Consider the following 26,230-nt stretch of genomic DNA (forward strand, 5'->3'; position numbering starts at 1 on the left):
ACTGCCATCTCAGGAATGTCTAGAACTGCTTCTGCTCACCATTACACCCAGTTCACCTGTGTGTATTTTCTCCCTCAGCACTCAGCTATCCAGTATCAAAAATGTTTCCCTTTTGAGATTTCCAATCTGTATTATTGTATCATGGTACCAACATCGTTTTCTTTATCGCTGGCCATTATTCAGTACTAAAATCTCAGACTCTATGAAGAGTAATAAATAATGTTGTAGTTTTTCCTTAGATGATTTATTTCTCCTTTGTACACTTAAATTCAGCTTTCCAGAGACTTATTTTCTTGTTTCTCATTAGTTTCTGCATCAACCTGTGGGTCAAGACCACTTTGGGGTCAAAGGACCCTTTCACAGGAGTTGCCTAAGACCATCAGAAAACACAGATATTTACTTTATGATTCATAATAGTATCAAAATTACAGTTATGAAGTAGCAATGAAATAATTGTGTGGTTGGGGTCACCACATGAGGAGCTGTATTAAAGGGTCTCAGCATTAGGAAGGTTGAGAGCCACTGCTCTACATGCTGTTCAAATAACATTTCTTTTCCTTTTCTTTTCTTTCCTTGAGACAGGTTCTCACAGTGTTGCCAGGCTGGCATTAAGCCTACAGAGACTGGCCTGCCTCTGCTTTCTGAATGCTAGGCTTAAAAGTGTATGCCACCGTTCCTGGCTCCCACTAATATTTTTGATGAATAAATTTTCACCTTTTTCTTCAAATATCATCTCTTTCTTGAAACTTTTTCAGAAGCACTAGCCTTAATTTCTAATAAAACCTTCATGAGCATATCTGGTAAGCATCTGAAATGTTGCTTCTTTTCTCTATAAAAACTTGGCATTGTATTATTTCTACAAATGTATTTCTCTTACTAGATTCCCAGTCTAGTATTTCTACTCTTCCTATTACAGAATATTTAAATCTCAGAATCTAATCATTTCATTGCTTATATCAGGGCACCAAATTCTGAGAATCATCTATAATATTGTTTTTTACCTTTCATTCTCTTTTCTACTGTCCCAGAGCTTGGTATATTGTATGCCTAGGATGAAACTACTTAACTGCCTCTGGTCTCTTGGACCATACCAATATAGCTATACAGCAGTTTATCTACTGTATATAGGCTGTTTATCTATAGCACATAGGCTGTTTATATTTATTCTCTTTCCTTAAGATACATTTTCTCTTTATTCGAACTCCATTAGGCAAATCCTTGTGCCCACAAATGAAGTATAATTGACACTTTTATTTGGATCTTTACTATTTGTTTTCACTTAGTTATTAGTGATAGATTTTATCTTGGTTGATCGTTCCAGTTCCTTATAGTCTTCACAGTCCTGAATATCCATCCTAGGTAATATTTTTAGAGAATGGCACTCAAGTTTAACATACTCATTTCCTCCACTCAAAAGATTGTTACTTTTGAAAGTGGCATGCTAACTTATCTTCTCATCTCTGTTTCTGAATTTTTTTTTTTTTTTTGGTTTTTCGAGACAGGGTTTCTTTGTGTAGCTTTGCGCCTTTCCTGGAACTCACTTGGTAGACCAGGCTGGCCTCGAACTCACAGAGATCCGCTTGCCTCTGCCTCCCGAGTGCTGGGATTAAAGGCGTGCGCCACCACCGCCCGGCTTGAATTTTTTTTTAGATAGAATTTCAGGTAGCCCAGGCTGGCTTCAAACTTCCTATGTAGCTGAGGACAACCTTGAATTTCTGATCCTCCTGATTCTGCTTCCCATGCAGGGATTCCAGTCATGCTCCTTCACATTCAAATTTATCTAGCTCTTAGGAGTGAACCCAGAGCCTTGTGCATGTCATGCAAGCACTGTATGGATTGGACTACACCCCCCAAATCAGGTTTCTCAGTTTTCTTAAACTTAGTTCTGATAAATAACTTTGTTCATTCACGATTTTTTGTTGACTCCAACCATATAGAGCAAATCCAAAATTGAGGATCACATTTCAAGTCTTTCTGAGTCGATTCCACTGCTCTTCCAGCTTCATCTCTCACTGTAGCATCTCTAGAATACTAACTCAGCCCATATTTTTTTTTCTTCATGCTGTTGGTAATGCTAATTCCTTTGTCACACACACTTTCTTCTCATTTTCAACATTTAGAGTCATACACTTAGAGGTCTAGTTTCTCTACAAACCCTGCCCAATTCTCAAGTCTTTTCTTATTGTATGATCCTATAACATTCTTTTATAGTTAATTATGAAATTATCAGTTGCCCTGACTAGATGGTAAGTCCATTGAGATCATTTGCCTATACTCAGCACATTGCCCTGGACATGGATAGTTCTCAATGTTCATTTATATACTATTATTGAAATAAAATCACAAGTGTAAATTCTAATAGTCTAGATAAAATCTGATTATAATTCTACATGATAATAAACAATCAAAACTAGTTTAAAACAGGGAAAGAGATCTTCTAATAATTTATATATCACACCATAGGCCCACATGTAGGTCTGCAATGCAATGGGAAAACATTCTTCTGAGGATTTTGAAATCAAGCTCAGTCCGGTAAGCCTTTGAATTTGGCCACCACAGAAGCCAAGCTTCAGAGGCATTTTTATTGTGTGAAGCAACAACATGATGAAGGATTAAAGGATGAAAATGTTGATGCAAATCAGGGTTGCTTCATAGAGTTTAGAGGCAGGTCTGCCTTTATAGAGTATCAGAGTGTAAAGTCAAGCTGACAATGCTGATGGAAGGGCTTGTTAGCCTTTCTGTTCTAAAAGCAGCATAAGGCCAATGTTACAGATATATTTGAAATAACAAAACATCAAATAAAAGAAAGAGGAGCAGCATATAAATATCCTGGTGTCTGTTTCTCAGTAAATTATCCATGAGCCAGGAGTAGGGGTCCATGGTATTCACACTGAAGTAAGTTTGAAGCTAAAGTAGGATGATTGCAGTTTTGAAGCAAATCCAGGCTAAATAGCAAAACCCTGTCTCAAAAAACAAACAAAACAACAACAAAAACCCAAACAAAGCAACATATCACATGCTGAATTGGAGACAACAATTATACAACTCATTAAACACAAGGAAGCTGAACTAGTATCTACCTAGAACCTTCAACCCTATGGCCTAATGTTCTTGGTAGTAGAAGGGGCTATGCTGGATGATACCAAATGAGAAAGATAAACATCAACCCAGTTACAAATCCTTCCATCTACAATGGTGTCTCGCTTGTAAGATATGCTGGCATGTGGTGATATATTGTGTCCCATAATATATTGTGCACCCTAATAAACTTATCTGGGGTCAGAGGACAGAACAGCCACTAGATAGATATAGAGGGCAGAAAATGTTGGCACACACACCTTTAATCCTAGTATTCTGGAGGCAGAGATCCATCTGGATCTTTGTGAGTTCAAAGCCACACTGGAAACAACCAGGCATGGTGACTTATGCCTTTAATCCCAGGAAGTGATGGCAGAAAGCAGAAAGGTATTTAAGGCGTGAAGACGAGGAACTAGGCTGGTTAAGCTTTTAGGCTTTTGAGCAGCACAGTTCAGCTGAGATCTATGAGGCTTCCAGTCTGAGGAAACATGATCAGCTGAGGAACTGGTGAGGTGAGGTGGCTGTGGCTTGTTCTGCTTCTCTGATCTTCCAGCATTCACCCCAATATGCAGCTCCAGGTTTGATTTTATTAAAAAGACCTTTTAAGATTCATGCTACACTGGCATATTTTACAGTGGCACAAAGCTTGTGGGAATAACCAACCAAAATCTGATTTGATTTAAGGTCCACTCCATGAGATGGAACCCATACCCAACACTGCTTGAGTGGCTAAGAACCTGAGAATAGATAGTCCAGGGACCTAGGGGAAACCAAATAATACTGTTCTGCTAAAGGAAAGTAGCAATAAAATGACTGCTAATGACGTTCTGCTACACTCACAGATCAGTGCCTTGTTTTCCCATCATCAGAGAAACTTCCTTCTGCACCTGCTTGTTATATAAGGAGAGACAGAAAGGGGGTTGCTCTGGTTTGGAGGGCAAGTGGGGAGGATCTGGGCAGAGAAGAGGGGAAGGAAACCAAAATGATAATATACTGTATGAAAAAAATTAATAAATGAAAAACAAAATAAAGTCAAACAAAGCAAACAAATCACATGTTAAGTTGGAGATGTAGGTGAGTGGTAGAGCACATGTACAAGACTCTAGGTTAGATCCCTAGTACAAAAAGAAAAGGGAGAGAAAAAAATCTGCATGTAAATCTTTACAAAGAGGACCACAAGATGGCTCATGGATTAAAATAATAAAAATATTTGCCAGGCAAACCTGAAGACTTGAGTTCCATCCTTGAATCCCATGGCAGAAGGCAAGAAATAACTCCTGAAAGTTGTTCTCTGCCCCCCCACATACACATAATAAATAAAATTGGAAGTTTTACAGTGTTGGTCTTCTGAGTGAATTTGATGCTGTTGTAGAAGCATATGTTAACTTTTAATATGTTGAATTAGTAGACTTAAATAAATAAGATCTATATATGCTTAGTTATTTATTAAGTAAAATATAACATAGCATAACATAACATAATATAAGTTAGCCTCTATGTTGTCTTGTTTAATTCATGTGCATAAATCCTGAGAGGTGTGTAGCTAGAGTTTTCCTGCCTTGCCCACAGTCAGGACAAATCTCTGTCACCTGCCAGTCCCACAGCCACTCAGACCAACCAAGTAAACACAGAGACTTACATTGCTTACAAACTGTATGGCTATGGCAGGCTTCTTGCTAACTGTTCTTATAGCTTAAATTAATCCATTTCCATAAATCTATACCTTGCCACGTGACTCGTGGCTTACTGGCATCTTCACATGCTGCTTGTCATGGTGACTCCTTCCTCCTTCCTGTTCTTTCTTTTGCCTCTCTGTTAGTCCTGCCTATACTTCCTGCCTAGCCACTGTCCAATTAGTGTTTTATTTATTGATCAATCAGAGTAATTTGACATACAGACCATCCACAGCAGAGGTGTACAGTATATAATGTGCTACATACAGTGTTTGTGGTCATTTCTATAAAATACCAGAGATCAGGTCTTAGATAATACCTTTTCTGTCATGTCACATATCTCCATTTGCCAGGAAGAATGGGGAGAAACATTTTATTCTTGACAGGATGCCAACTCTTGAATTGGAAAGAGGCATATTTGTCACTCTGTGAACAGCAAGAGAATGGACTTAAACAACTGGCTTCTATCAATATGCAAGAAATGGATGGGTAACAGTGAGCAAATAAGAATGGGTGTGAGATGATGAACATTGGCAGCGTTCTTCTCAGTGAAATATCATAATTGCAATATATACATATGATTCCATTCATATGAAATGTCCAAAACTAGTTAACCTATAGATAAACAAAGATGATCATATGCTGAAGCTGGGAGGTATGGGAGATATGGGGGAAGTGACTATTAAGCAATGAAGTTTTTTTTACGTGTGTGTGTGTGTGCGTGCACGCGCGCACATGGTATTTTTTATTTTTATTTTTTCAGAGGGTGAGGAAAGTACTCTCAATTTTTTATGGTAAATGCTGTAAAATATTTTAAATAAATATCCTAAAAACTATTAGTTTGGCTATTGTAAAGGGGAGATCATAGGAAATGGGTTGTCAAATATAGTTATACATGCATATCTCAGTAAAGATGTTAAAATAGTGATGTAACAGAATATATGAGACAAAAATAACCAGTTTTAGGCTTTCCTAACTATTGCTGGTCAGATATAAATAATATTCTTATTATTTACACATGTTTCTTAGTTTTCATGTACTTCATAATTATTTTGGAAAGGTCAGAAAATAAACTGCCAAACAAAAGAGACAATAGTTTTCAATTGCACAATTGTAGTCATGCTTTTACAGTATGTTCATCTTCAAGAGATTGTTTACTGATTTCTTAAGAAAGCCTAAACTGAGCTGATCATCCTGCTGTGCACATGGAATCTCAAGACTCTGGAGGCTCAGTCAAGATAACAACGAGGAGGCCACTGCTACACCGAGGGACCCTGTCTCAAAACAAAACAAAAGAAAACAAGCTAAAAGCAACTCAAAACAAGTCAGCAGTTCCAAACAGTAACAACAAAACTCTAAACTTCCTAAAGTAAATATCCTCATGAATATTGTACTGTTTCTCTCAGCCACATAGTTTAGCAAGGAAACAGAAAGCTTGCCTCACTCTGTTCATCCCTACATTTGTGTTTTAATAACTTATAGATTGGAGGGATACCATTCATTATCTGTTAAGACACTCTTGGAAAATGTCTTCGAGCTTTGGTGAATGTAGAAGAGGGAGGTCTGTTCTTTGCTAAAAACATAAATGTGTGTGTGTGTGTGTGTGTGTGTGTGTGTGTGTGTGTGTGTGTGTGTGTGTTTGCTATGTGCATTACCAGACCCCTCAAAAGACTGGTAATTTATTTCCTAATCCCAGTCCCTGTGACTGGATTCCTGTTACATACTACTTGATCACATTTCTGTCTGTCTGTTGCCAAAGTTTTGAGACTTTCATGTCCTGTCTGCATGCTGAGATATCCATTGGTGTACTTCCAGAGTTTGGCTGCCCGCCTGCTTGTTACCTGCAGTTACACTCTTTAATGCTGTGCCAGTTTATCTAACTCTTTGTGGTGACTACAGGACCTTCTGAGTCCTCCTGTCCTGTATAATTACTTTCTTTAGTTTCTGTACCTTGGTCTGACCCTGCCTGCCAAAGACAAGCACCCGTTGAGATGATATCTCCCAGTTTACCTCTAGTCTTTATTTCCTTGGGGCAGTATTTTGCTAATTGTTGTTTATCTGCTGTTCCTTTTCTTTGCTTCCTGTATAGAATAGTGGGGAGAAACGATTTGTTCCTCTTAAAAGAGTCTTGGAGGCATTTCTGTATCTCCCCTGGGGCTGCTCCAGTTCCAGTCCTCAGACTTCATCCAGCTTTAGGCAGAGTAGAGCAGGGGTTCCTCAGAGTGTTTCCTCAGGGGGGTGGCAGAGAAGCCAAGTGGAGAACTAGCCAGCTGGACTTAGCTCTGCTGCATATTCTGGGGCTCTGGGAAGAATTTTATTTATTTATTCATTTATTTTTCAAAAAGCAATTCATACTAAAGGAAATATTGTTTTGAAAAATCAGTTTTCAAAGTTATTTCAAGTACCATTGCTAAAACAGCTCCTAAAACACTTAGTGTTTTATAACTTCCTTGCTAAAGATCTTTATCAGTGAATAACACTGTGTCTTAACACTCAAATCTCTTTGCATACTGGCAAAAGGCTATGGGAATGAATATGTTTCCAGTGTTATTCAATATCCATGTTCTTATTATTCTAGTATAGGTTCATTGGCCTTTGAACATCATTGGTCAACATTTCCAGGCTATCCCATATGTCATCTTTTCCTTATTTATTTTTTTATTTTTTTATTTTTTTTTTGCCTTTTGAAGTCTGATTTCTGATTCAAATTTCAGTAACACAAGCAACACTCTTAGAAAACTTTATCTATTCTAGGCCTAATTTGTCTTATCCTTTTTCTCTGGTATATTTTGAGTCAGTTCTCCAAGTTAGGCAGATAATTTTCCTGTCTTCATATCTGTCTCAGTGTTTAGCTATGAGGAAACATGACCTTAAGCAACTTGGAGAGGACAGGCTTTATTTCATCTTATACTTCCTGGTAAAGGTTCATGGACGGGCAGGAACCTGGAGGCAGAAGGTGATGCAGAGACCATGAAGGTGTGCTGCTTATTTGATTGGCCTCCACAGGTTGCTCAGCCTGCCTTTTTTAAATTGTTAATTCATTATTTTTTCCAGCCTGATCATAGTTTTCCCTCCATCCCTGCTCTCCTCCCAGGACCCCTCTCCAGCTTCCTCCTTGCTGCCCCTATCCACTCCTCATTTCTGTTCAGAAAAAGGCACTTTTCCCATGTATATCAGCTAGCCATAGTGAATCAAGTTGCAGTAAGACTAGGCAACTCTGCTCCTATTAAGGCTGGATGAGGATTGTTGCCTAGCCCAATTGTCATCAGAGAGGCTTTAGAGAGCAACTGATGGAAACAGATGCAGAGACCCACAGCCAAACTTTAGGCAGAGCTCAGGGAATCCTGCAGAAGAGGGGGAGGAAGGATTGTAGGACCCAGAATGGTCAAGGACATCACAAGAAAAACCACAGAATCAACTAATATGGTCTCGTAGTGGATCATAGAGACTGAACTGACAACCAGGGGACTTGCCTGGGACTGACCTAGGCTTTCTGCACGTATGTTACAGTTGTGTAGCTTGTTCTTCTTGTGGGACTCCTAACAGTGGGAACAGGAGCTGTCTCTGACTCTGTTACCTGCTTTTGGGACCCCTTTCCTCAGCCTGTGCGCCTATAGAACCCAGTGGTGGAGCTTCCATAACAACCATTAGTTAAGAAAATGCACCACAGGCTTGCCCATATGTCAATCTGGTGGGAACATTTTCTCAATTGAGGTTCCCTCTTTCAAAATGACACTAGCTTGTGTAACTAGCCAGCAAAACACTTTTTTCTTTTGTCTCCCCATCTCTCTTTCCTTTATTCATTTTTTCTTAAACATTATCTCATGTACCCTAGGCTGATCTTGAACTCACTGTTTTTGCAGGAACTGCTCTTGAACTCTTAATCTTTTGCCTCCACCTTAGAAGTGCTCTGATTACAAATGGGGGCTACCACACTGTGTTTAACCCTTTCTTCTCTTGTTTGTTTTCTCAAGATTTTAGGCTGAGTGATGGCAAAGATTTTCATATTTAATAGGTTGTTCCATTACAAGTATCTGTGTATCATAAATAGCACTCTAGCTGGGTGGTGGTGGCACACGCCTTTAATCCCAGCACTCGGGAGGCAGAGCCAGGCAGATCTCTGTGAGTTCGAGGCCAGCCTGGGCTACCAAGTGAGCTCCAGGAAAGGCGCAAAGCTACGCAGAGAAACCCTGTCTCGAAAAACCAAAAAAAAAAAAAAAAAAAAAAAAAAAAAATAGCACTCTAGCAATTATTAAACTGGAGAATGATGTCAAAATAATCTGAAAGTTCAATTGTTTTATTGATGAATTTTCTTAGCACTTTAATCTTCCAAGTAAGCAGAAGCCAACTTCCACATATTCAAGCAGACTTCGTCATACAAAAACTTTAAAGTGCAGAATCCAGCATATCCAGCATAAAATGCTGTCTTAAGCATAACTATCCACTGGTTTAACGGCTTCAACCTTTAAGTTTTCAACCATATGAAACGGTGTGGCAAAGCTATGAGCACTCAGTGAAGCTGGGAAGACCTTTTACCATGTGTTTTAAAAAGTTGACTACTCTTCAATTCAGTTTAAAATTCTGATAATGGCATCTACTAAAATTCAATGCCAGTGGGGACAAACAACAGGGAGGAAACATTACATAGATGACTTTTGCTGCATTCAAATGCCAGTGAAGATTTAATCACCAGAGTATTTTTATTAGGATAGCTATCTTTTTTGTTAATGCTCTGACTTCAAAGTTATTTCACATTTAAGTGGTCTTGTTTAACCATTTCCTGGAAGCCCTGTTATCTGTAGTATATAGGTTTTTAAGAAAACAAAACAAAAACAAAGAAAATGTAGAGCTTCTCTAGGAAGATAATATATGACATTATAGCAGGAGGTCTGACACTTCTTCTCCCCCTTGTTTAAATCTGCATTGCATCTAGTTTGATGTTAGCCACATAATATATGCTTAGCAAATACTTGTTTACTTTTAGTCATCCATTGACATATATATTTTGCTGTGACCTTGGAGTAAATTTTTTCCTCATTCTTTTTTTCTATTTTGTGTTTCCTTTATTTTTTTTTTCTATGAATGACAGACTATTTAGGTGAGGACAACGGACGTCTTTAAGGTCAGTCTGAAGAAAGATACTTTCCTTTCTTCCCATAGCTGAAGTAGGACTTGATGCCATCCATACTCATGAGAAACTAGAGGGAGAGAGCAGAGAATCAATAGGTCTAAAGTATACTTTTGCTACTGTAGCTGATGGGTATAGTTTCCTTCTTTCTTTCTTACCAGAGAAAAGACAACCTTTCCCCTCCCTCCCCCACCAAGCCTATTTGTGAGTCACAAGAAGGAAAAAATTTAAAGGAATGTAGGTGAAGTGAGATCAGCCCTGAGACAGCAGTTGGTGAAGTGCTAGGTTCATAGTTAAGGGACAAAGTATCCTTGCCTGAGGCTACTGTTTTCTTTTTTGTGTGTTAGTTTCCAAGAGAGACCAATGACCCTGATTCCTGAGAAAAGAAAAAAAAGTTTCTGTTTGAGTATTTGCTTTATAATTTATTTTTCACATTAAATAGAGCAAAATGCTGAAAAACAAATGGCAAGACTTAAGACAGAGTCTAGATAAACCTATATAACTAAATGTAAGCCACATTAGGAACACACTTTTCCACTTTTTGTAGAGATTTCAGATCTTCTATAGGTGTCCAATTGGTTAGCAAATGGAGCTTTGTTCAGCCTGAGGACAGTGAGAGTCAACATTGCATTCAAAACATATCAATTCAGTTTCAAGTCCATATATACATGGACTTGAATTCATATCACTATTCCTTTCCAATTCCCCTCCCTCCACTTTTTAAAACAATGACAGTGATGTATGTGTACAAGTAGGAACCTTCATAATCATTCAGATAATAATGTTCAATTGTTATCTATCCTGCTTCTTATTTTATTTATTTATTTGGTTTTTTGAGACAAACTCTCACTATGTCAAATTGGCTGTCCTGGAACTTGCTGTGTAGACCAGGCTGGCCTCACATTCATAGAGATCTGCCTGCTTCTGCTTGCTCAGTCTGCCATTATTCCCTGCCCTGTCTCCTCTTGCAACAATCCTCCACCTTAGGTTTTTGTTTGTTTGTTTAAATTATGGAGTCTTTGCATATGCTATCATCGGTTCCTTTGCCTGTGTAGAGTGCTTTCTGTGCTTGTTTGTATGGCAATTAGTCAATAAATTTTTGTTAAAGACTTCTCCCAATAGTCAGAGAGCTTCATGACAATAAACTACATTTTGAAGTACTAGGTTGCTGGTGCTTAATGACTTTCAGTAGACTTTTAACAGTTAGCTCAAACGGTTTCTTCTTCAGGAAGGTGCTCTTGAGCCCCTGACATGTACTGTCACCTATTTTTGTTTCATGATGCAATTCTTTTCGCCTGTTTCTTCCAGTAGCCTAAAGGGCAGAAATTAGGTCAGCTTTAGCCTTCCAACATAAATCACTTTTATACCATCTGGCATAAAAATGTTTGCTGAACAGATTATTGAGCAATGTTTAAACTTAGTCCATTGCTTTGATCCATACTTACATTTTTTCTACAGGAAGTATGTGAAAATGTTAGCCATACCATTCATTATCTTTCTGTAGCACCTACTATTTTTTACTCAGTATTTCAGTGGGGTGACATTTAGAGAAATTCAATTGTGTATGTGTGCAATGAATCAAATTCAAAATATACACCAAATTCAAAGTTAAGCATGATGTTTAAGAAAGCAAATGTATCTTGGAGCTTCTGTCCATTGTATCTGAGAGCATTTATTCCCATGCTGCCATCCTTGGGTAGCTAGCTACTTCAGGAACATAGATTGTAACACAAATCTTAAAAGGTCTTATAATAAAAAACCTGAGGCCAGTTATTGGAGTGAATGCTGGAAGATCAGAGAAGCAGAACAAGTCACAGCCAACCTCACCTTGCCAACTCCTCAGCCGATCCTGTTTCCACAAATCCTCAGACTAAAAGCCTCTGAGTTCTCACCCCTGAGGGTCTCAGTAGAATTGCTCAAAAGACTCTGGTTCCTGTTCCTCATGCCTTATATACCTTTCTGCTTCCTGCCATCACTTCCTGGGTTTAAAGGCATGTGTCCTTCCCAAGCAAAGTGATATGAGATCTCAAGTGCTGTGATTAAAGGTGTGTGCCACCATGCCTGGCTCTGTTCCCAGTGTGGCCTTGAACTCAGAGATCCAGACAGATCTCTGCCTCCCAAGTGATACAATTAAAGGCGTATGTGCCACCATTGTCTGGCCTCTATGTATAATCTAGTGGCTGTTCTGTTCTCTGACCCCCAGATAAGTTTATTAGGGTACACAATATATCAACCACAATAGATATCCTGCCCACATGATTAAAATGGAACTTAATGATAAAGACAAAGCTGGGGTTTGCTCTCTTTAGAGATGTAGAATCATTTCACTTTATTGTTCAAGTTATTTGCCTCATCACACCCATATGATAGCCAAATTTTTCCTAATAAATGCTCAATATATTTTCTGGTACAAATTCATTTCAGCATAACTAAGTTCAAATTGAATTGCAGAAGGCCAAAAGGACATGTTTATGGACTTGATGTTTATGCTTATATTACAAGTGGCTTCCCCAATACTTGGTCCCTAATTCCATGATGGTTTGGTTGTTCCTTCAAACCCTGCTTTTGTAAGGGCCTCTTTGAAAAAGATTGGGGAAATCTAATTCCTGAAGATGAAATAGTAGGGATAGCACATGGGCTGAGGACTATGCATGCTGCTCGCTGGTGCTGCATTAAAACACCAAGAGTTGTCTAGAGATTTATCTTTTAAACAAAGCTTTGACACACAAGATCTTATTTACTCTTCACAACAACCCTAAACCTAAACTAGCTTGGGCAATCGAAGATAGAACTCAATTCAATAGTAAACTGTAAAGAGATGCTTTGCATAAAGAGCTTAATATCACCCTAAGGATTACTTGGTGAGGGACTGGTGGCTTTAACCACTAACAGCCTGGGAAAAAAAGCAATGACTGTATTTCTTTGGCCACAATGCAATCATGGCAACAGAAGCACCCACTCTTTCCACTTTGACCCATACAATCTGTCTAGGCAATTAATCAGAGCTCCCAGTGGTTTTCCTACACGTTGCCAGTTGCCTTGCTAATTAAACCTTCCCACAGAGTGTAGCAAGAGCACACCCCCTGAGGGCCCTCTGACTAAGGAAGGTGCCTTGACCAACGTTAGTGAAAGCTGAGACTCAGGTGGCCTTGTCAGTAAAATGCACAGGAGAATCCTCCTCACTCAGTTTCCCTATCTCTAAAATGGGCTGTCCTTTATCCGTCTAGACTAGTTCCCTTCCATTTGGTAGTAGGCCATCAGGAAGTGAAATCAGTGCTTAACCACAGCAGAATGTCCTCTGTTAGGCTCCAGTCGCCACTCCGGGCATGCTCAGTAGCCCGACCGGCTTAGCACCACGAGTAGGAAGAGGCTTTCAGCGCCCGCCTGGGCGACCGACAGCGGGCACTTTGATGAATCACGTGTGCTGAGGCCGTCTTAAAGAGATAGGCACCTACTTTTCCTCCACCCTAAACACCGCCCTGAGGGCGGAGGCGACCGCGGTGATTGCAGCTGCTTAGGGGCAGGGCTTGCCCCAGCGCTGAGTGGTAGCACCGGCGTGGTTGCGTCGGGGTTGCCTGGGAGTGGGGCGACCCAGGGGAGCCTGGGAGCGGCGTTTGGCGGGCAACCCTCTCTGTCCGTGGACGCGGGACATCCGGAGCGCTCCGAGGGGCTTTTGCCCTTGAGGAGACGTAGGGTTCCGGGGCGGCAGGTGACAGGGCCAGAGAAAGATGGAGCAGCTCGGGGCGGCGGCGTCGGGAGCTGGAGGCGGCGGCGAGGAACCCGGCGTGGGCCGGAGCAACAAGCGGAGCGCGGGGAACCGGGCCGCCAACGAAGAAGAAACGAAAAACAAACCCAAATTGGTAAGTGCTCCCGCAACCCCAGCCGGCCTTGGGGACTCGGGTCGTCCTGCTGTGGAACACGCGGGGGACCCAGGTCCCCCTCCCAGCTGTAACCGCGGTCTCGCCGCGCAACTCGGGGAACGGAGACGGCGTGGGGGCGGAAGAGCACCCCTTCTCCACTTAACCCGGCCCTCTCTCGTGTCAGCTCGTGGAGAAGAAAGGCCCCACCCCGACTTGGGGACACCCCGCGTCGCGTCCTAGAGTACTGGGTAGGGCTGTTTGTCTAACTTGTGGGCGCAAATCTTCTTTGCGGGATTCCATTTCCCTCCCACCTCTTGTCAGTTGCTGTTTGGCCTCTTAACACTTGGGGTCCAGGGCAGGGGAACCTCCCTCCTCTCCGTTTCGAACACATTGGAGCCCACTCTTAGCTACATAAATCAAGACAAGCACGACATAGGTTCCCCGGTACTCGACTTTGCCAGAAATTTCAAGGAAGAGGTGCCTGCGTGCGTTCCCCCCACCATGTGCTCGCCCAAGAAACATTTCTTTGGAACCTTGTGGCTTGAGGGGAGCGTGGGAGTTGGAGGCTAGGCGAGGTACTCCACCCCCGACTATCCCGACACAGTGTTTTCACTTGGTTGAGAATGCTCAAAAGCGGTTATGTACCCCTTAAGTGTCTGACAGTCCTGACAGTGTGGACCAGTAGTAGTAGTTCATTTCCTGCTAAAAGGCAAGAACTCTAAGGGGCCTGGTATTGGGTTGGGAAATACTGGGGTTTCTTCAACTCATCAGTTGAAAGGGTTCCTCTTTTTTAAACTTTCTAATTTCAGTGGAATGTGGAGAAAGGGGTTTTCAGCACAGATTCAGCAGATAAACTTTTCAGCCTCTCATGAGCCTTTTGAACCGAAGATTCTTACTCCACATCCCAAGCACCAACCACATGTTGCATGTCTATATTTCAGCCGTAAGCAACAACTTGATTATAATAGAAGAGAGGGTGAGACTGTGACATGCAACTCAAACCATTTCCTGTGGCATCTGGCCATTTGGTCTGAACTTGCACTTCTCTTTTGGCTCCTATTCGCTTTCCTATTACAGACTGTCGATGTGGGAAAACTGGGGTCAAACATTAAGACATATGAAGGCTTCCATTATGTGGGAAAGGACTTGAGCTAGATTAATATTACAAATTTAAAATTTCATAAGTTCCATACAAACCCGAGACAGATCTAGAAATTACTTGCTAATGTTTCCTATTACCCCAGCATTTACAAATAAAGAAACTGAGTCACAGCTTTTTGACTTGTCTGTATGATCCATCACAGTTATAATGGGTGCTTGCACCATAATGAATTTGAGAAAACAGGTCTGTGTGAATTGCTAGAGTTGAATGTATGTATTTAAAGTTTTTTTTTTTTTTTTTTTTTGAGACAGGGTCTTTCTATATAGTCTTGGATGTTCTGGAACTTGCTATATAGTAGACTAGGCTGACTTTGAATTCACAGAGATTCTCCTACCTGGGCCTCCTGAGTATGTGAGCCACCACACCCAACCAAGTAGTCAAAATTTTAATGATGTGACTTTGAAATTTACCAGTTTGTGGTAAAAGAGTGATCTTACTTCTGTCTCCCTGACACCTGCCCCAGTACAAACTACTCTGATCAGTAGTAAAAAGTTTAATTAAAAATAAAAGTTAAGGTATAGTTTCCATTAGTAGTTTTATACATCCAGTAAGAATCTTCCACTTTTAAGGATACTAAAGGAAAAACATTAATCTCTATCAATAAGAACACCTTGGTACTATTCTCCTACTCTTTGGCTGTTTGTCCTGTTTCATGTTTTATGTTTCATTTGATTTGACAAGGTGATTGGATGATTATGAGATAGTATCACTTTCTGTTCCTAGCTAACTTCACTGTTCCATGGTGAACATAGCTTGATGCAGTAGATCAAATATTGGAGCCCAGAGCATAATACTGACATGAATTTTCCTTTTTCCCCATCAAGTGTATTTTTTGAGCTTTACATGATTTCTGTAAGCCAACATATAAAACTAATAAAAAACAGGAATGCAGTAGGATACATATGAAGAACAACAATTTGACCAAACAATATGATTTGGTAAACTTTTTAGGAAAGAGTTCACCTGATGTTCTTTTTTTTTTCTTTTACTTGTAGTTTATTTATTTTTTTAAAGTTTTTTTTTTTTCATTTTACATACCAATTTCAGTTCCCCATCCCTCCCATTCTCCCGACTCCTCCCTCCCACCTCCTCCCACCCCATCCCCATCCACTCCTCAGAGAGGGTAAGGCCTCCCTTGGGGAGTCAACAAAGTCTGGCATACTAAGTTGAGGCAGGGCCTAGCGCCCCCCCCTCCCCGTGTCAAGGCTGAGCAAGGTATCCCACCATAGGGAATGTGTTCCAAACAGCCATTTTATGGACCCGGGAGAAGGCCTGGTCCTACTGCCAGGGGCTCCCCAAACAGATCTAGCCATATAACTCACCCACATTCAGAGGGCCTAATTAGGTCCTATCACCTGAGATTCTTAAAGTTTTGCAAGTATAAGACTTTAGACTAAATTTTAAAACACTAATGCTGTATATTATGTATCACTATAATAAATTGCCAATTATGAGTATATGTAAAGGAGTTCTGTATGCTTATAAAACAGCCATATAGCAATAGAAATTATTTATCTGGGTTATTGTGCTGTTAGGGGTTCAAAACTCTTCAAATTATATGAAAAAAAATTGGATATGTTAATTTTTGTGGGTTTCATGCCCTTTTTTTTTTTTTTTTTACAAGCATCCATGACTTGTGGGAAGATAAAGAACCATTGCAGTTCAAAAGACAGCAAAGGTGGTGACGGGGGTTGGCGGGGGGGGGGGGGGGGGGGGGAGGCGGGGGAGGGGGGGAGTTGAGGACTCTTCTGAAGGGAGAAGAATCCTGCTGGGATAATAAGTTTAGATCACAGTATCTATACACTGTTCAGCCATGATGGAAGTCTCTGCCATGTTCAAAAATTAACTGGATCACTGTAGTGGTTTTTTAAGCTATACGACTTGTGATGCAGTTGTATTCATTTAGTTGCTCATGGATTTGGAAAAATGAATATAGGGTTTTTTTTTTATAGGCAAAGTGACAGTTATTTATATCCTCAGCTTATTGATGGCTATTAGTGAGAACTTTTTCACAGTGGCCATTCAGAACAGTGATGACTTCTGTTTAAGGTTGTGTGAGTCAAATTTTAGCAGAATTAGAATTCACTTCAGTTTTTTTTTCAGATATGTATCCTTATAATGAGCACCACTCCACCCACCCATCCACCCACCCACCCACCCACCCATCCATCCATCCATCCATCCATCCACCCACCCACCCATCCATCCATCCACCCACCCACCCACCCACCCATCCATCCATCCATCCATCCATCCATCCATCCATCCATCCATCCATCCATCCACTCATTAGGGTTGGCAGTTCTTTCAATAACTCAACACATTTTAAATAATATGTTAATATTAGAGTTTTGAATTTTATATAACTTTCTGGTTATGCCCAGATTGTAACATTGCTATTAAACAGCACGACTCTTAGATTGATTAGTAATTTGGTGTCAACCATGGCTTGTATTTTGTTAAACTGAATAGGAGAGAAAATGAGCTAGAGAAGTGAAAGGGAATAGTTCTAGCTTGTATCTCACATATTTAAAGCAATGATTTAAACATTAAGAGAATGTAATGTTGGAGCTAGACAGATAGTTCAGTTGGTAAAGTGCTTGCATGCCAGCATGAGGAGCTGGATTTGTTGTCCAGCAATCTAGTATAAAGCCTGGTCTGCTGGCACACATTTGTTATTCCAGTGCTGGAGGTAGGAGGAGACAGGCCAAGTGAGCCTAGCCTAACCAAAGGGGTCCCATATTCCTTTGAAAGAGACTGTCTCAAAAAAAGGAAGTGCCGTCTGATGAATGGCCCCCAACATTGACATCTGGCTTCTAAAAATATATGTATATTCTTGCAAACACCCCCCCCACACACACACACCACACACCACACACACACACCACACACACACACACACACACACACACACACACACACACACACACATATGCGCGAGAGCCAGAGTGAGGGGGCATTTTTAAAGTTTATCTAATACCTCTATCTTCTATTACAAGGTGGTGGATATAGAGTAGCATGACACTATTTGAAATTTTTGTATTTTTATTTTCTGCCTATATAATTTCTGAAGCTGTTGCTTTGCTTTTTTTTTTGACAGTGAAATTAAGTTAATAATTTTTCTGATAGGTGGGAGAGGTAGATTGAAGCCAGGATTTGGATGTTAGTTGTTAACTAAAAGTTAATTATAATTGCACACTAATATTCTGGTTACTATGTAACTGATTTTTTGGTTATATTTTTTTTTTACAATTGATGAATTATGTTTTCATTTTTAAATAATAAGTTCTGAGCTTAATGGTTTTATGTACAGATTTTTTTTTTTACCAAGTGCTTACCATAACTTCTAGGTTTGGTGAAATGAAATTGTTCATAGTCAGGCCAGGCATAATGGTGCATACCAGTATTTCCAGCATTCTTGAAGTAGGAACATCTCACATTTGAGGCCAGCCTGGGCTATAGAGTGAGACCTTGTCTTAAAAAAATATTCCTAGTCCAGTGAAGCAGAGAGAGGAGTTAATTATATGAGAATATTTTAAAAATGTCACAGAGGGGCATTTCAGTCAAATTGGATTTCTTTTCTTTTCTTTTTTGTTTTTGTTTTTGTTTTTTTGAGACAGGGTTTCTCTGTGTAACAGCCCTGGGTGTCCTAGAACTTACTCTGTAGACAAGGCTGGCATTGAACCTACAGAGATCCACTTGCCTCCCGAACACTGGGATTAAAGGCATATGCCACCACTGCCTGGCGGGTTTTTTTTTTCCTAGACAGGGTTCTTTTTGTAGCCCTGGCTGTCCTGGAACTTGCTCTGTAGACCAGGCTGGTGTCTAACTCAGAGATCCACCTGCCTCTGCCTCCCAAGTGCTGGGATTAAAGGTGTGCACCACCACCACTGTCCAGCCAAATTGGATTTTTAAAACTATATCTTTATGTATTAAGGTGTGGGGCAGGCTTTCCTGAGTGCTGCAGCTGGGGCAGTGCTGGAGCGCTCACTCTGGTGGTGAGAATGGGGGAGTGCTGGTGAGCTTAGCAACCCTGCAACCACCCAGGCCCAGAACCAGGGTTATGAGTTGGCCCACCCCAACATCCACCCCATCTGTCATCTAGAGCCTGTGAAAGGGCTGGACCTGCAGATCCAAACCTGCAGGATCTCTATGACACTGGGCAACAACAGGATATCCAGAGAAGTCCTTCCCAGTGAGGGCCCAGTATTTGTAAGTGTAGCAGAAGCCAGAGGCCTCAAACCAGACCAATGACTCATTGCAGTGAACACTTGCAAGTAAAGATATATGGACTAAAGGGTTTATTGTATGACTCATCAGGCCACACTGCAGCTTCCGCAATGAGATTTTTTTTTTCTTTTCCTCTTTCTTTTTTTTTTTCTTTTCTCTTAAATTTTATTTTATTTTATTTTTTTAGAGGGGGAGGTTTCAAGGGCAGAGGGCAGATATGAAGGGGTGGGGAGATGAATGTGATCAAGATGCATGTTGTGAAAGACACAAAGAATCATTAAAAAGTTAAAAAAAGAGAAAGGCTTATAGTAGAAGACATGTGCACCAAGGCTTGAATAGGGCTTTGATTGAAGGTTGTGGAGATACATTCTAGATAAAAATGACAACATATAAAAAGGTAGGTAGATAGAGAAATATGCTAATAAAGAATGTTTAACTAGAAATGAGTGGCTGAAACAAAAAAATGGCAGAAACAAAAGAAGTTATATTTATTAGTGGATCTGGCCTCAAAGGGATGGGCTCCAGTCACAACAGATCTTTGTGTCTCATGTTGGAATTTCACCGTTTTTTCCCCTGAAAGTCAGAGTCAGTTGTTGGAGAGATAAAAATGAGCGAGTTCCCTGATTAGATATGTCTTTCAGAAAGAAATTGAGACCTGTAGAGAATTTCCTGGAAAGGGATGCTGGAATGGAGGGAGGAAGGCCAGTCAGAAGGAACAGAGTAGCACAGTGGAGTTTGCCATTTAGAGTCCTGGATTCCAGTTGCTGCTCATGTATGTCCTGGACCCGAATTTCTTCATTCCTATAATTCCCATTTCCTCTCCCTTCTGACACCACCATGAGTATTCTCACCAAACTGGAAGCATCTTTCTTGTTTGTCTTTAAAGAATCACACTGCTCTTATGGCCCAGCTCCTACCTGAGTGCTCCTTTTCTTCCTTTAAACCTTCACTGGTTATTTTATCTTACTGAGGAAGAAGGCTCTTCCTTCTGAGCATTTGGTTGTCATGAGTTTCAGTTTTATGTACTGATCTTGCTTTACAGAGATTTTAAAGTGCTTCTGGGCATGGCTGTTCTTTTGTTTATTCTTGTAAACCAGCCAGTGATTAATTAGCTAGGGATTTTTGTCTCTATAGGTCAGATATGTTGGGAGATTGGGAGTTGCATTATGGAAAAGAGACTTAACAACAACAACAACAACAACAAACAAAAGCAAAAAATAAAAGTACAAGAAAGTACAAGTGGTAGTTCTGTTTTTTTTTTTTTTTTTTTTTTTTGAGATGGGTTTTCATCATTTATTCCAGGGTGGCCTTGAACTGCCTATGTAGTTCAGGATGATCTTGAACTTTTTATCCTTCTGCATCTACTTCAAATGCTGAGATTACATACTTGCATGCTGTATCTGGTTTATGTGGTGCTGAGGGTTCAACCCAGCTTTGTATATGCTAGGCAAGCATGCTGTCAACTGAGCCACATTCCCAGCCCCAAACTGTCATCATTTATATGCTATAATTTTTGTTTGTATGTACATGTGTATATTATCAAATGAACTTTCCTGTCCATTATTCTGGTTTCTCTTTGGGTTTGCTTGAGATCCTCGTCTGATTTTGAACTTATTATGTAGCTCCTGAGGCTGGCCAAACCAGATCCTGTTTCCCTCCATATCCCAAGTGCATGGATTATGGCCTGAGCCTACATGTCTGGTTCTTCTGTCTTTTCTTTGAGTTAGAAGTTCAAATAACCTCTTCAGGGTCATGAGAAACTCCCTCCTCCCCTTGTTTGTTTAGATTCTTCTGATGTCAGAGTCAGAACTCCCATGCAGAGAGATGATACTGACATTACCAAGTACCAAGTAACAGTTTGCTGTTATTCCTAGGAGGCTTCAGAATAGTCTAAAAATGATATGGACTGTAGAGTCAAAAATTCTTGATTCCAGTGCCCTTTCTGTCTTTTATTTGCTTGTGATCTCTGATGCGCATTAATACCAGAAATTTCAGCTCTTTGATTAATGTCTGCCAGTCAGAGATACGGTTTTCTGCCCAAAATGCTTGTTTGATTTTTGAGACAGGGCCTTGCAATTCTGTTGCCCAAGCTATCTTTTAACTCCTGACCTCAGGTGATCCTCTTGTCACAGCCCCCTCAGTAGCTGGAACTACAAAAGCATGCCACCTTTTCTGTCTGATTTTCCAGACAAGGTAGCTTAGATAAAATATAGTAAACATTAAGTATACATTTAGGAAATTCTATAATGTTATAGCAATAAATATTGCTGTTTGCCTTTTATATCACCTGAATCAAATGTGATTATGGAATTGGGGCATAGCTCCATGGTAGAGTGCTTGCCTGGCATTCATGAGGACCTGGGCTAAATCCCCATTTTTAGGAAAAATAAATGTTTGTAGTTGTTGAATTTCATGTCTGTTTTGCAGTTTGAAATCCCTAATGTTGTTATTGTATAAAGTGCCATAATCAGGTGTTTGTTGATTGATTCCTCCTTCTCCTCTCCAATTCCCTTTGTTTTTATAGCATTGTACATTCTGTCCTTTTATTAATCATCCTTTCTTCTTAGTGATTGTAGATGTGTGCTTAACTTTTGCTCAGTTTTTTTTACTATTTTTTATTTTAGATTCATTTATTTTATATTATGTGTATGAGTGTTTTTGCTTGCATGTATGTGTGTGTACCACGTATGTACCTGGTGTGTGTACAGGTCTCAAAAGAGGGTATCAAGTCCCCTGGAACTGGAGTTTCTTAGGGTTTTGAAGCCACCATGTGGGTGCTGGGAAACAAACTTTTGACTTTGCAAGAGCAATAAGTGCTTCCAACCACTGAGCCATCTCTCTAGCCCACACGCTAAATTTTTAAAGAACATGTCTACTGTTTTCTTTGACTTGATCAATTTCAGGCATTTAAAATTTTTAAGAAAATATTCAGTAGATATGTATGACATTCTGTCTTGTCAAGGAGCTTAGTGATCTTGTACAAAGAAGGAAACTGAGTCATTCATGTGTTATGGGGACTGACTTAGAGAAGTTTAAAAGCTATCACGTCTATTGTGGAAGTTATCTATAGCACTGAGTCATGCTTCAGGGACTCTTAAAAGTAGAAAGTTATTCAATCTGTCACTTCTTTTGTTCCTTTTTGAACAATTTATAATTATAATCCTCCTTAGATTTCACTGTAAGTACTAAGAACTTTGCCAGTAGCAACATGTCATTTAAGTGGAATCTTACTCATTTCTAACGCAATGTCAAACAACACTGTAAATACCAGCATGCTCTGAAAATAGTATATAATAATATATGCTAATATATATGAATCAGCACATCTGATTAATATATTACTGGGTAGCCTTAGCACTGAAATGGTTATTATTGAAGACACAGATTTCTCTCATTCCCAGTTCCTTCTGCCAGATTGGGGTGTGTGTTATATTATTTTTTTCTGAAGACAGAAAAGGCTAAGATGATGGTTAAGTGACATAAAAACATTGCTGTGATCTTGTAGCCTAACTTGGCCTCATATGGGCGATACCCATGCTCACAATTGGTGCATGTAAAAGTTGATACATATTTTCACATGGTTGTTGATTGTGAAACTCAGGAATAGGAAGAAATGTGTTCTCTCTAAGTTAAAACTTATTACCCAATCAGGCTGAATCTGATTTACTATCAAATGATACATTTTGACCATAGTTTTAAACAGAATCTTAACTGAATCTGGATACTTGCTTTGTGTGAAGTGGCCTGGGGAAGAAGATATTGGTGCCTTTTTGTGACATAATGTAGAAAACACATTTTTTAACTCATCACCATTTGCACTCTCTTTGGTTTAGTGAAGATTTTACTGAATTGCTCTGGGAAGAGGGTGTTCCATATCTACCAAAAGCTTGAGTAAACTGACCTCCCATTTCTATTGTTTGGTCTCTATAAAGTGGTGCCTGTCATAAGTGCGAAGCTTCTAATTGATTCAGACAGCCTAGGTACAACTCAAACACAGCATTAGTAAGACATTACTCACAAATGGCCATTGACTCAGTCACTAGTAATGCTCACCTAAGGGACAGGAGGATTTGATTACAGTCCTTTATTTTTGAGACAGGGTATCATATAACTCAATGTGGCCTCAAACTTTCTATGTAGTTGAGGGTAACTCTGAACTTCTTATTCTCCTGCCTCTGCCTCCTGAATGTTGGGATTACTGACATGTGCCACTAATGCTCAATTTATGAGACATTAGGAATTAAGCCTATGCTTTATGCATGGTAGGCAAATACTTGAGCTACCACCTCAGCCCACAATCTTTTTTAAAAAAGGTATTTTTTTGTACTGTGATAGTTGTCTATAGATAGCCATATGTTTTGATAAATGTCCATTCAACATTAGTTGGTCTCTTTATCAAGAGAAAAGTAAAATTAAGTTAAAACATTTTAAAACATTGCAAAAATACTCAAAATAGAGTATAATATGACCTACCATTTATCTATTGCCCATATAGAGTAGTTAGTTCTCTAGAATTTCTAAATTTACTTTATCTATCCTTTGTTTTTCCCTTGCTAGAGGATTTTAGTTCATACTCCAGATATCAGGTCATTTGACTCCTACAGACTTCAGTGTGCATCTCTAAAAATTACTGAGTTCCTAAAAACAATCACTATGCCACTGTCACATCTTTATAAAATAGTAATGCAATCCTTATCATCCAATGTTCAACCCATAACCAAGTATCCTCAATTACCTCAAAAATAATTAGATTTTTAATCAAATATATTTGTAATTACTGTATACAGCACCAAACTCCTTAGATAAATATAGCTTTAAATAATGTTAAAATCTTATTCAAAGTTACTCTACATAAATATCAATCTACGTTAGGTTCACATTTGTCTGTAATTCTGTGAAAGTATCTATGAGAGTTATCTGTTTAAGTGTGGGTAGACTGGAATAGCTAGTCTGTACCATAGAAAATAGACCAAATTTAGACTTCTGACTTCACTTTCTTCATTTGGTGACTTGAGAAGTGAAGTGGAGTTTATGTGGAAGAATTTTCCTGCCAGAGAAGTGCTATAGATAGCTGGGCAAATGGGAAAATATTCTTGAATTCTATGCATATAAAAGATGCTCAGAATTCTCTGACACATACATACATACAATAACATGTTTAGGCTACTACCTGTATTTTTGTTTATTTGTTTTTGAGACAGAGTTTCCTCTGTGTAGCCCTGGCTGTTCTGGAACTCACACTGTAGACAAGGCTGACCTCAAACTCACAGAGATCTGTCTGCCTCTGCCTCCTGAGTGCTGGGATTAAAGGTGTGCACCAACACTGCCCAGATAACTGTCTGCATTTTTAATTACCAAATAAATGGCACTTCAGATAGCTTTCTTTGTTATTTAGCCATACTGACATACTCTAGATGTGTATCTAGCTGACTGAGTCAATGAACCTTTGTCAGAAACTTTAATTGCCATCTTTTTCCTTTTTCTTTTCTTCTTCTTTTTTTAGTATTTGGGGTTTTACTTGAGATAAGGTTAAATTAATGAGGTGATGGTGCTGCAGATGGGTGGAGTAGATCAACTTGGGCAAATGATCTAGATTCTCCACAGATTGTTTTAAGAAATTACATAACCCTTTAGATACCAGTTTGTTGCTGTTGCAGTGTTGAAAGGCAATGGGTGTATAATTTCTCTAACTTTGTGAACTTTTAAGTAATTTTAGTCTTGTAATCTATGTCTCTTCTTTACCTTCTTGACTGAGCAGTTACTGACCCAGTCAAGTGGGTGATTGTCTTCTAAACATGTAAATGAGTGATAATTGTTGGGGCTCCATAGACAGCTGGCATTTTCTTCTTTTGTTTTGCTTAAGGGAAGGAAAGTTATGGATGTGTTGTTTTATGTGCTTTTAAATTAATCACTGGTAAAATATTAAATGTTTAATAGCATATTTACTATGCTGTTTAGGAAGTTTTGTATGTAGATAGCGAGGCATTGTGTATTTATATCTTGACCTCTAATAACATGTATTGTATAATAGAGCAGTGTCATTACATAGGGTTGGGCCCTACACAAGGGTAGCAGACCATGGAGATCACACTATTTGCCAACATATGCCAAACACCAGGCTCTATCTTCCTGGAGTATTTTCTCTACTTCACAGAAACATCTCATATGGGTTGGGTGATTTATTAAAATCCAAAAGGATTTCATTTTTATACTTGGAAGGAAATTCAGCAGACATAGGGCATGGTTGAATGTATCATTTAGAGTAGGTGTTTTTTTTTGAAATTGTTCTTTTAGTTATGCATATTTGTATGCTAGTGTATGTGCATGAGTATATTGGATCCCTGGAGATGGAGTTATAGGTATTTGTGAGCTGCTAGATGTGGTACTAAGAACCAAACTTGGGTTCTCTGGAAGACTAGTAAGTTGTCTTAACAGCTGAGCTACCTCCCCAGTCTTCTAGGCTATGTATGTCATTTGTCATTTTAAATAAGCATAATGTGTATATCTGTGTTATATATTGTCTTATACTTGACTGCTTTGGTTTTGCATTCTGAAATCCTCACATATGGATGACCATGTCCTTGAGGGCCTAGGCTCAAGGTTTAACTAAGGCTTTGCTCTTTCTGTACTCCTCACAGTAATTTTCTTGACATTTTTTCAAAGAACTTTACATAGTCACGGATCATATGGATAAGACTGTACTTTTTGAAGTTTGCACTGTAACTTGAACGTATTTTCATTTACATCACCCATGATACAAGGCGAGAACATACAGAATGTTGAGATGGGATTGGCAGAGACAGAGCTTCTTATAATATGTTCTGCAGTCTGGTACCTTTCATTTTGAAATCAATGTTTTCCAGAAGATCAGTGTGTATATATAAAACATTTGTGAGTGAAAGTAGCCTTTCTTAGGTTGCCCTCACAAATAGTTTGCCATTGGCACTGCAGTGGTTTACATTTCTCCCCCTTTGGTTGAATAGCTAATGGTCTTTAAATGGAAGAATAACTTCCATTTAAATAACTATGTCAAGAAAAAAAAAGGCCTGGATTTTATCCATGTTGGGTGGCTCAGATTTTTCATATATTTGTTTTACTA

At 39.5% G+C, this 26,230-nt stretch overlaps 1 protein-coding gene across 1 annotated transcript in view; it reads left to right on the forward strand.

Moving 5' to 3' along the window:
- The first annotated feature begins 13,202 nt into the window (after positions 1-13,202).
- Positions 13,203-26,230, forward strand: part of LOC114696996 (protein diaphanous homolog 2-like) — a 761,266-nt gene continuing 748,238 nt past the window's right edge. Inside the window, 1 exon segment of the mRNA XM_037199207.1 lies at positions 13,203-13,739. Coding sequence (XP_037055102.1) covers positions 13,608-13,739 — 132 coding nt within the window. The 5' untranslated portion in view covers positions 13,203-13,607.

Source organism: Peromyscus leucopus, chromosome X (assembly GCF_004664715.2).
Source record: "Peromyscus leucopus breed LL Stock chromosome X, UCI_PerLeu_2.1, whole genome shotgun sequence".
Taxonomy (NCBI): domain Eukaryota; kingdom Metazoa; phylum Chordata; class Mammalia; order Rodentia; family Cricetidae; genus Peromyscus; species Peromyscus leucopus.